Below are 12,194 nucleotides of genomic sequence, written 5' to 3'. Positions count from 1 at the left end.
ATGAAATTTACATGCGGCTGTCAGCCAATTTGGTTGAACTTTTTTAAATTGCCGCCTGCCCATCAACAAATGCATTAACATTAACCCAAAAATTCGTCTCAACTAGCGCCATCTCACTCGCCACAGTTGCAGCCATCCCGCTCGCGATGCGAATTTTTGTTTACACATTCAAGCGGCGCACTTGAAGCCAAATATTTTCTCACTGCTTTCGCACAAAAGGAAACCAAACGAAATGAAATGACGACGAAGAAGACGACGACGACGACGACGGCGTTGGCGAGCTAAATAATAATCCACAATCTGACAAATGGGATTAGCATATATGCAGATATATCTCTAGCGTGTGAGATAGAGATGGAAAGAGAGAGAGAGGTGGAGAGAAAAAAACTAAGCAAATAATAAACAATGAACAAAACTTTAGCTGCGTTTAGCCTACGTTAAATGAATTCATTTGCACGTTTTAATAAACTAAATGCATACATTTTTGAGATTTGTTTACTTTTTAATTAAAGATAGGAATTTCTGGAAACATCTATTTATTTTATTATATTATATATATATATATATGTATTTATAAGCTCTAGTCAAATATATATCGATATTGTAGAAGTCTTATTATAGATATTTAAACATTTTAAATTATATCATAGACATCACAGATATAGATTATGTTGGGCTCAGCAATCATCGCTTCATTGTAATTAAGAGCGGCAGTTCATAAAATATGTTATCATTTAAGAGAATTTATAACGGAGATCACGCTCTCCCTTTTGCGTTGTCTTTTCACCCACGCACCGGCTCAGCTTAATCCGCCGGCTCGCGTACATTGTAGTTAGTATGCAATTAACTCTTGTTTAGAGCAGATGCAGTGTTAGATTGACTATTACAAACATAGTAGCGGACAGCACGACAGCCTAGTCGCTTGCTCGCGTCTATCACATAAACTCTGTAAACTCTAATAATCGCTAATAAACTAATCATTAAGTAAATTCAATCGTTTAATAATTTAAAGCTATTCGAAAAATCTCGATAGCTCAACATTTGGTGACCCCGACGTGATCTCTTTTCGTTTCTTTCTACATATTTGCATATATATATATTGACAGCATCACATACATACATACACCCGTGAACATAAGCAGTGTATATAGCGATTAGTTGCGTGCCGTTACTTTGCCAATTTGCCAGACACTCTTTCGTTCGGTCTGCAATACACTGGCGCCCGTAAAAGTAGTACACATGCGAAAACTTCTGCAAATGACAATCTAATAAAGAATCAGCTAATTTCTGAACTATGTCTATGGTTAGTGACTGCGTGTTCTATAGCTTCAATCTATAAGTGATTAAGTTTGCATAAGCACAGTGTAATTACATGCTTGCCGTTATTCTTCGTTGACATTGCACTCTTTCGCCACGGCTGCTATACGAGCGCGTCCATAATAATCGTACCGGTGTGCAACAATTCATACGTGTATATTATTTGAGTACCATAATATAATTCTTTGGCAGTTTATTAAAGTTGCAAGTACTCTGCTCGACAAATACGACTTATTCCAAGTTTGTGTCTGCGCTATAGCATATATACATTTACTTTACTATTGCAATCGCGCTCGCACCAACGACTTTGAACTCTATCGTGTTACTCTTGCTGTACTCGTCATGGCGAATTTAGATGCTAGTGCAGTTGCTCCCGAAGATCGCGTGCGGTTTTATAAGCTCAAGGTACAGTCGGTGTTTGAACGCGTAAAAAAGCTACAATCCAAGGTCGATTCAGATGCTCTTGCCGATCACAGTGACAGCACTCTAAATGTTCTACTGGAGCATATCGACAAGCTAAGCCACTCTTTTAGCAAGGCCCATGAAAGTCTAGAGGAGCTCGACTTTACTGAGATGTCCAGCAATTTGCGCACTGACTTTGATGATTTAATAATGGTAATGCAGTCAACAATAATGTCCGAAGTGCAAAGTCGTACTGCTCAAGTGCATCATAGTTCCACGTTTAGTCGTCCAAGTGACCCTCCTCGCGCATCCGCTCCCACATTGCAAGCTGCACCTGCGTTGCCGCCATTAAAGCTACCTACGTTCAGCGGTGGATATGCTAATTGGGCTGATTTCTACTCAATGTTTTCTACAATCATTGAAAGTCGGCCAGAAATCAGCAATATGGAAAGACTTCAGCACCTCCGGTCCTGCCTCGATGGCGCAGCGTTGGATACGGTTCGCTCTTTGGAAATTTCTAATGATAATTATACAATTGCCATAAATTTATTGAAGCAGAGATATGATAACCGACGTTTAATCTTCCAGGCCCACATCGTGAAGATCTTAGGTCTCAAAAGAGTAGAAAATGGATCCATAACCAAGCTGCGTGAGCTATCTGACAGCTTCAATGTCCATATGCGTGCGCTCAGTAGTCTGGGCACAACAGAGCAGATAGCCAGTGCCATGATTGCTCAGATACTGCTACAGAAGCTTGATGAGGCCTCACAAGCTAAATGGGAAGAGAAATTGGACAACTCAGAGATGGCTCTTCAGATACCCAGATATGAAGAAGTCTCCTCGTTTCTTGAGCTTCGTTGCCGTACTTTGGAATCGATGAAATTTGCTCTTACAAACTATTCGTCAAGTAAGCCGATGAATTCTTGCAGTAAGGTTGCTACCAGTAGATCAGCATTTCTCGTAACCGGCCACAGTACGCACAGTTGCAATTTTTGTAATGATCTTGAGCACACAATCTACAAATGCCCAAGATTCGCAAACTTGTCTCCTAGTCTTCGCCTGAATGAGGTCCGAAAGGCTGGTTTATGTTTGAATTGTCTCAAGGGAGGTCATCAGTCGCGACAATGTGGCTCGCGCAGTTGTCGGGTCTGTGGAGTCAAGCATCATACGCTTCTTCATCTCGGCCACTCCAGCACATCGCAGGCAGCAATTCCGCCCCATCAACAATCTTCAACATCAAGAGTACAGACCATCCCTCAGCCCTCAGCACCAGCCACTACTCTCTTATCCAAGGATCGGCACAGCGACGTTGTGCTCCTGGCTACCGCAGTGGTTCTGGCAAGGAATCGGTTTGGCGAGCTTGTTCCTTGTCGTGCACTTTTAGATTCAGGCTCTCAACTACATCTCATTACAGCCAGATTTGCGAATCTCCTGCAACTTAAGAGAACAAAATCGGTTGCATCTGTATGCGGCGTAGGCGACTCCAATGTTGCCATGGATGGCAGCAGCATTTGCCTCACTCTTCAAGCTCATGCATCTGAATATACAACTAGCATAACGGCTATGGTAGCTACAAATATAACTGGCAGGCAGCCCAGTTCTAATGTGAATACGAGCAATTGGAGCATACCGCAAAATATAGTGCTGGCAGATCCAGCTTTCCATAGGCCGCAACGAGTAGATCTGCTTATCGGAGCTAGCCTGTTTTATGATTTGCTCTGTGTGGGACAAATCAAGTTGATGCCTGGACTTCCATTGTTACAGAAGACTCGTCTTGGTTGGGTTGTATCAGGTGGCGAGGCTCGCAACCACAACTCCGTGCTAATAGCTTCAAAGACGCCTTTGGATCCGATTACAGACTCCTGTGCTGATGTCAAGTTGGACACTCTCGTTCGTCGCTTTTGGGAAGTTGAGCGCTGCAGCGATTCCATTGTAAAGTTCAGCAAGGAAGACTCAGACTGCGAAGCGCATTTTGCGAGGCATTACAATCGATTGGCTAGTGGCCAATATACAGTACGCCTGCCTGTTAAGTTTAGTTGCGAGCTTCTTGGAGATTCTTATGAGCAAGCGCGACATCGGTTTCTTAATTTGGAGAAGAAATTGAGTCGTTTGCCGCATATAAAGTCTCAATACTCAGCATTTCTGAAAGAGTATCTTGAACTTGGTCACATGTCACGCGTTCCTCTTAATTCATTGCATCTATGCAGATATTTTCTTCCTCATCACTGCGTTCTGAAGGATGATAGCACAACTACCAAGCTTCGCGTCGTCTTTGATGGATCTGCATCTACAACAACTGGGCATTCGTTGAATGACATTCTAATGTCAGGTCCCGTCATTCAGCCAAAATTAGTCGACATATTATTGCGCTTCCGATCTTATCCAGTTGCACTCACCGGCGATATTTGCAAAATGTATCGTTGCGTGAAAGTACCTGAGCCGGACAGCTATCTACAATGCATTTTATGGAGGAATTCGCCAGATGATGAGTTGGAAGTTTTCAGGCTTGATACGGTAACATATGGAACAAAACCAGCGTCATTTTTGTCTGTGCGCGCCATGCATCAGCTTGCCGTAGATGAAAGGAACGCATTCCCAGTCGGGTCCGACGTACTGCTTCGCAATTTCTATGTTGATGATTTGATTAGTGGAGGAAATTCAGTCGAAGAAGCAAGACTTGTTATGCAAGAGACAGCTGGAATCTTGGCATGTGGGAAGTTTAAATTGAGGAAGTGGTGTTCAAGCCATCCCATGGTACTGGACGGCGTAACAGACTGCGACAAGGAATCGCTCATTAGGTTCAATGATGGCAGCGACATTACAAAGACACTTGGCCTTGCATGGGATCTGGAATCTGATCAACTTCTTTTCTCATATCTAGCCCTGAATTCAGCCTCTAAGCCCTCCAGGCGCTCTGTTCTCTCGTCTATTGCTAGGTTTTATGATCCCCTCGGCCTGGTCGGCCCAGTAATAACGAAAGCTAAAATCTTCTTGCAACAACTCTGGAGGCATAAACTTGATTGGGATGAGAGTCTCCCGTCTGCATGTCACACTGCATGGCTAGACATTTCGAAGGTTGAGGTCCATGGATTCTGCGATGCCAGCATCGAGGCATACGGAGCTTGCATTTATATTGTATCCAGAGGTCAGCATACCATCAGCAGGTTGCTTTGCTCTAAGTCTCGAGTTGCGCCTCTAGAAACGCTCACGGTTCCCAAGCTGGAACTATGCGGGGCAGAGTTGCTTGCGCGTCTAATGAATGAAGTGGCTCGCTTAGGCATTTTCGCAGGCGAGTTTCATTGTTGGTCTGACTCTACTGTTGCGCTTTCTTGGATCAATGACGAGCCCGGACGATTTAACGTTTTTGTTTTAAATCGCATCGCCACGATACAAGATCACACATCAGCAATGGAATGGCACTATATACCTACAACACTGAATCCCGCGGATATATTATCTCGGGGTGCATTGCCCTCGGATTTAAATGCATCATTACATTGGTTCAACGGTCCAGGTTTCCTCTGCAAGCCCAGATCTCAGTGGCCAGTCTCAGCACTTCCAGAAAGAACTTCAATTGAGCGTCGAAGAACTGTGCTTCTTGTAAAGGACGCAGTCCATGATGTCTCTATGGACTGCAAGTTTGTGAATTCTTTCGGCCGCTTGCAGCGTACGTTTGCATACGTATCAAAGTTTATTAAAAAAAGTCATGGTCCAGGAATAACCCTAGCAGACATCCGGAACGGCACTCATATACTGTTAAGAATGATTCAACGAACACATCTCTCAGACGACATAAATGCTCTTCGAAATAAAGGAATGGTTCCGTCATCCAGCAGTCTAGCCTCGCTGTCACCGTTCCTTGATGAGATTGGGCTGCTACGTGTCGATGGTCGTCTCAAAAACTCAACTTTAAATTTTGATAGTCGCCATCCAATTATTTTGCCCAAGGTTCATCCAGTAACTAGAGCCATCATAATGCATTTCCATCAGCGAAACTTGCACGCTGGTCCCCGAGCAGTGCTAGCGTTGGTTCGTTCCCAATACTGGCCAATTGGTGGTAGAAAAACTGTAGCCAGTGTAATTCAGAGATGCGTAATTTGCTTTCGTGCAAGGCCTCGACTCGTTGAACACATAATGGCAGATCTACCCAAGGATCGAGTCGACGGCTATCGGGTCTTTGGAGTGACTGGAGTCGACTTTTGCGGACCCTTCTTTTACAAGCCTGAGTCACGAAACAAGGCGCCTGTGAAATGCTACGTTTGTGTGTTTATTTGTTTTGCTACGAAGGCTATTTGGTTGGAGTTAGTCAAGGATTTAACTACCGCGGCATTTTTGCATGCACTTCAACGTTTCATATGCACCAGAGGAAAGCCAAGTCAAATCTGGTCGGATAACGCCACAAACTTTCTTGGTGCCCGCAATCAGCTTCAGGAGTTGAAGCGTCTATTTCTGTCAGACACCCACCAGAAGGCTGTGAAGGATTTCTGTTTGGCAGACTCAATCGAATGGCATTTCATCCCTCCACGATCGCCTCACTTTGGTGGCTTGTGGGAGGCTGCAGTGAAGACAGCGAAGCATCATTTTTACCGATGTGTTAGGTCCTCTGTCCTAACTTACGATGAGCTTCGCACACTGGTTTGCAACATCGCTGCTGTCGTTAATTCACGCCCTTTAGTTTCGATTTCAGAGCACCCATCAGACATAGCCGTGTTGACTCCTGCGCATTTCCTCAACGGTGGCCCTCCTTCGTCCTTCAGTGAGTCAAACCTGACAGGGCTCAATTTTAATCGTTTGGATGCTTGGCAGCGCGTAAGCTATCTCCAGCAGGTGTTCTGGACTCGTTGGCGGGACGAATATCTCAACTTGTTACAACAGCGAGCGAAATGGAGAACCTCCAAACCTGGCTTGGCTGTTGGCAACATAGTTCTTGTGAAGGATGAGAATCTACCTTCACTTAAGTGGCCACTAGCCAGAATAATCGAACTTATCCCTGGAAGTGATGGCGTTGCACGGGTAGCCCTACTAAAAACTGAAGCTGGCGAGATTAGAAGAGCTACAAATAAGCTGTGCTTGCTGCCCCTTAAGGATTCTGTTGAAGACTAAGTCTTCAACGGGGGGAGGATGTTGGGCTCAGCAATCATCGCTTCATTGTAATTAAGAGCGGCAGTTCATAAAATATGTTATCATTTAAGAGAATTTATAACGGAGATCACGCTCTCCCTTTTGCGTTGTCTTTTCACCCACGCACCGGCTCAGCTTAATCCGCCGGCTCGCGTACATTGTAGTTAGTATGCAATTAACTCTTGTTTAGAGCAGATGCAGTGTTAGATTGACTATTACAAACATAGTAGCGGACAGCACGACAGCCTAGTCGCTTGCTCGCGTCTATCACATAAACTCTGTAAACTCTAATAATCGCTAATAAACTAATCATTAAGTAAATTCAATCGTTTAATAATTTAAAGCTATTCGAAAAATCTCGATAGCTCAACAGATTATATCAAAGATATTCACAATTTTTGAGCTAAATATTTATTTACTAGCTGGCCCGGCAAACGTTGCATTGCCCTCTATATTATTTCTAGGTAAAAAATTGTTGAAAGCTATGTTGTTCAGGCTGGGATACACTGATAAATTTATTAATCGGATTTTCATTCAAGCACCTTGTTGTAAACGACATTCTTCGTTTTTTGGTCGGGTGCAAGAACAAATAATGCGGATCGTTTGCCAACACGTGAGCATGCCACGTACAATTGACCATGAGAAAAACACGCATTTTCTAGATTGAGGCCACAAATAGTCAAAGATTGGCCCTGTGACTTGTTGATCGTCATGGCGAAGGCAAGACGAAGCGGGAATTGAATTCGTTTAAATTCAAAGGGCATATCTGTTGAGCTCATCGGAGTCCTAGGAATAAGAACTTCCTCATCTTTAAATTTTCCTTTGAGTATCAACGCGTGAATCACATTGCTCATCAGTTTTCTTATCACCAAACGCGTTCCATTGCACAGTTTTGGTTGGTTTAAATTTCTAAGCATGCAAATCATGGAGAATTGCTCTTTTCATAGCTGTGTTCATTTCTTGACGCCGGTCAAGTTGTTCTTCCATATTGCCCATGAAGTATATTTGCAAGAATTTTTGCTGTGCATCTTCAATAGGTTGCAATGATCCAATGCGATGGCAAATCTGGCCTTGAATCTTTAAATTCAAAGCCATAGTTATAGTTATATTTACAAACACTATTTACAGAAATCTAACAAACTACATTATTCAAAATTTTTTTTGGCAGTCATAGAAAATAAAATTTTTAACGTAAATTACCTTAAATATCCGTCTCCAATATTTTCCGCCCCAAATTATGTCATTTGGAAACAGGCACTGTATTTTTGAGTGTTCGCTAGAAAATGTCGTGATTCTAGTGTTTCGCCATAAAGCAGGGAACGCAATGGCTATGGTGACCGCTAATGGCAATGTCACTTTACCACTAAGGCAGCACAAACCGGGCGTTTCACCAGCAAACTTCAATGCGCCACAATGCTGGCAAACAACGTCCATTGGACCAATGCAAACTAAACGATTCAAGCTGTAATCAATGGGGCAATCATATCGAAACGCTGCTCGATTCAAATCAATCCTTGAACCATTTCTTATTGCCATTTCACTATTCGCTATTCCGTTGCCTAATTGCATTATGGGTCCGCCGGGAAAGATTAGATCTTCTAGGACGCGGCATTTTTATTAATAGTAATACTGCCCTCGCACAAAACCATATAAAACAATCGAGAAATATAAATATAAATAATTTACACAAATTTATGTTTGAGACAAACAAATACCTGAACTTTCGAGATATTCAGCTTTTTTTAATTTTTTCAGATTTTTGATTTGAAATATTTATAAAGTTTAAAAGTCCAAAAATATAAAAAGCCAAAAATACACTTTTTAATAATTAACTTTTTTTTTTTTAATTTTGAATTTTTTAATTATTTTTTGAACAGTCAGGTTTTAATCTATTGATTTTTTTTTTGAATTATTGCCATTTCACGGGCTGCCTCTCTTTGAGAAGCACGAATTAAGGCCCTTCTTTGCTGGGTACTAACGCGGAGCCTTTCTCGGGCGATTTCTCGCTCTTCGTCAGATAATTGACTCGCGCTATTCCGTTGCCTAATTGCATTATGGGTCCGCCGGGAAAGATTAGATCTTCTAGGACGCGGCATTTTTATTAATAGTAATACTGCCCTCGCACAAAACCATATAAAACAATCGAGAAATATAAATATAAATAATTTACACAAATTTATGTTTGAGACAAACAAATACCTGAACTTTCGAGATATTTAGCTTTTGTAAAAGTCCAAAAATACAATTTTTAATAATTAACTTTTTTTTTTTTAATTTCGAATTTTGAATTTTGAATTTTTTATTTATTTTTGATTGTTAGGTTTTAATCTTTTGATTTTTTTTTAATTTTTGCAGATTTTTGATTTGAAATATTTATAAAGTTTAAAAGTCCGAAAATATAAAAAGCCAAAAATACACTTTTTAATAATTACCTTTTTTTTTTAATTTCGAATTTTTAATTTTTTATTTATTTTTTGAACAGTCAGGTTTTAATCTTTTGATTTTTTGCAGATTTTTGATTTGAAATATTTTTCCTTTTGATTTGAAAATTTTTTTTTTTTTTTTTTTTTTTTTTTTTTTTTTTTTTGAATAGTCAGGTCTGCTCGAGGTCAGGAGACCGTAGACTGACTGACTACATTTGTTTATTTACTTCTACACTATTGTCAAAACTGTCACTGTTACCAAGCCTACTGGGTATAAAAAAAATTTGAACATTTGGGGAAAAAACCGCGTTTTTCAAGTATTCGGCAAATTTTTTCAGTATTTTTAAGACCCTATACTAAACTCGTTGCGGAGACAAATCCAACAAATCAAAAACCATGAAAATTGGTTCAGCCCAAATCAAGTTATAAGCGGTCTTCACTTTTACACAACTTTCTTTTATATATATAGAAGATTATTTATTTATTTATTTATTACTTTATTTATTTATTAATTTATTTATTTATTCATTTATTTATTTATTTATTTATTTTTTGCTGCATACTCTTATTCTAGTATCAAAATGTTGTTACAAATCCTTGCCTCATTAATTTTCCTAGCGCTTTACGTGCCTCAGCATCATATCTGACGCTTGAAAATATTCACATGAAACAATTTTGGCTTGAATTTGGCAGAGACAAGCACAGAAATTGAAGTGGGGCATCATTAAAATTACGCACCGGCCATGCAGATGCCTATTTATTAGGGCCCAACTGAAGACGCCTTGTTTGAACGGACGCCCGCTTCAAGCGTGGCGCTCAACGAAGAGAAAAAGAAGACAAAAACCAACTCAAAGCTGACCCCAAGCAATTAAGAAATTATGTGTATTATGACGCGGGCCGTGATGATGGCAACAAAAGCAATAACAGTCATAAAAAAAAAGATATATACACATATAGGGGGAATGCGAAACAGACGCTCGACACTCATGAAATGGAGGATTATGTATACGCACCGCTGGATGGCGCACAGCTGCTGCCCCCAAACACACAAACAGATAATAGCCGCAGGCGCTTTTTTGTAGTTGTTGTTGTTGTTAACCTTTCTTTATGATTATTAGCAGCAGCAACAACAACAACAAGCAACCACAATGATACAGCAATGCCCATAATTATCATTTGTTGCATTTCATTTGTAGATGTTGGTCTCTGTTTGCAGACACAATGCTTAAGACTTTCGGCTGTCGCATTGTCTACAGTTGGCCGCCTCGACGAGGCGTGTAAATCATGGACTTTAGTGTGAAGTTTTTAGTAGTTGTAAATCTTTTACACTTCTATTATGTGGAAAGCTACGAGTTCTTCTTCTTCTTCTTCCTCCTCCTCCTCCTCTTCTCTTTCATTTTTGATGAGCATTAAATGCAAATCATGGCATTTATTTCGCTCAATGTCGGCTTCCTGGCCACGCCGAATGCTTCCAAAAACAAAAGACTGAAGACACAAACGCGCCAACGATTTTCAGCACAGCTTGCGGCCCGGTTATATAAGCGCGTGCTTGCCTTCAATTTAACCCAATCAAAGCCATGCGAAGGGGTCACAGTGGGAGCAGAGCAGAGCAGAGCCCAGAGTCGCGGCGAGAGTGAACTGGCCCGCTGTGTAGGTGGAGAAATTATGTTGACATCATCGCCAAAAAATTGCCAAGAAGCCAAGCAGCGCGTGCGCAGCGCTCTTTCAATACTTGCCAAAAAAATAAAGAGTTGGGCGCAAAAAAAAAAAAAATAAAATAAAATCCAAATAAAATTAATTTTACTTTCATTTTCGGTGGAGCTCATTTCATTTACCTTTTGTGGGTTTTGCATTTGTATTTGCGGCTTAATGAATTATATTTTGGGCATATCCCGGACAAAATTACAAATCATCTGTTGTCTGTGTATATACGGCTGTTAGTTATTCAATCTGATTGCAGTTTGATCATCTTGCGAATGCCACAGAGCAAGTGCCATCATTGAAGTCGATGGGAAGTTAAGAAACTGAATTGATAATTGGCTTTGCTTTCATTTCAATTTTTGATTAAAATTAGCATAAATGATTCAACACTTAGACGAAATTATTAATGTAGAGTAGAAATTTAGCAAAATCCGAAAAAGTATACCCCATAGATTTGAGTTTCCCGAACTTTGATAGTCTTTCAATGCATTTCCATTATGATTTTCATGCCAACAAAATAAATAAGTAAACAAATATATATTCCTTATATTCAATTTTATTCACGCTTCACTTTTGACATTCCCTTTGGCAGGAAGCTTTAGCTGCATTATTTCGAAATGTAAATCAAATTGCAGGCACTTCTATTTGTAACGGTCTGCAAAGAGATCTCTGTTGTCTAACTGACTGATTGATGAGGTGAACGGTGCAAAATGAGGAAATCTGAATGAATGTTTTATTTATAATTTGCAACTTAATCATAATAATAATCATACAAAACAGAAAGAAAAAGAAAAAAAAAACTTCGTCGTTTCGATTTGTTGCGCCTACTGAACAAAAGCGCAATGAAAGTCAAAAGTGCTTGAGCTTTGAAATTACCTTTTAATAGGCCATAGCGTAAATTTCCTGGCTCGATGCCACAGCCACAATCGCAGCCACAGTCATAGCCATAGTTACAGTTACACAGCCGTTGCGAAAAGCGGGCCAATTTGTTTACCAATTTGCCCGTTTATTGTTAAGCAGCTGTTAAGCTTACGAAACGACGCATTGCTGTCAACTGTATTTTGAAGCTCATTTTCTAGGTCAACTAACGAAATGGCTAAATGCTTAGGCAACAGCATTTCCCAATTGCCCAAAGCACTCACACGCTAAACTGAAGCCCTGCTGCTGCTGCTGCAAGGCAGCTGCACACTAATGTGCAAATTATATATACGCCTCGCCTCAAACCTTGTC

At 40.6% G+C, this 12,194-nt stretch overlaps 1 protein-coding gene and 1 long non-coding RNA gene across 3 annotated transcripts; one reads left to right on the top strand and one right to left on the bottom strand.

Annotated features, from left to right (window-relative positions):
* Positions 1 to 674: 674 nt before the first annotated feature.
* On the top strand, positions 675 to 7,161 carry LOC149268402 (uncharacterized). The gene has a single exon (XM_089469556.1). The coding sequence runs from the start codon at positions 1,660 to 1,662 to the stop codon at positions 6,820 to 6,822; it is 5,163 nt and encodes a 1,720-aa protein (XP_089325682.1). The 5' UTR covers positions 675 to 1,659; the 3' UTR covers positions 6,823 to 7,161.
* A 156-nt stretch (positions 7,162 to 7,317) lies between these two features.
* On the bottom strand, positions 7,318 to 9,755 carry LOC149268401 (uncharacterized). 2 transcript variants are annotated; one of them, XR_016270209.1, is made up of 4 exons: positions 9,040 to 9,755; positions 8,556 to 8,953; positions 8,041 to 8,469; positions 7,318 to 7,917 (listed from the first exon to the last, which is right to left on the bottom strand). It is a non-coding gene; the product is annotated as an uncharacterized LOC149268401 (long non-coding RNA). The 2 variants fall into 2 exon arrangements; XR_016270208.1 differs by having other exon boundaries at positions 7,318 to 8,469; positions 9,040 to 9,754.
* Positions 9,756 to 12,194: the final 2,439 nt, after the last annotated feature.

This window comes from Drosophila arizonae, chromosome 5 (assembly GCF_054131065.1).
Source record: "Drosophila arizonae isolate 15081-1271.41 chromosome 5, UAZ_ARI_1.0, whole genome shotgun sequence".
Lineage (NCBI taxonomy): Eukaryota > Metazoa > Arthropoda > Insecta > Diptera > Drosophilidae > Drosophila > Drosophila arizonae.
The sequence above is the reverse complement of the archived record's forward strand: the minus strand, read 5'-3'. Positions and strand labels throughout refer to the sequence as shown.

What these genes read in the sequence shown, in the direction of transcription:
- LOC149268402 (XM_089469556.1), top strand. Translation starts at nt 1,660, where the DNA reads ATGGCGAATTTAGATGCTAGTGCAGTTGCTCCCGAAGATCGCGTGCGG.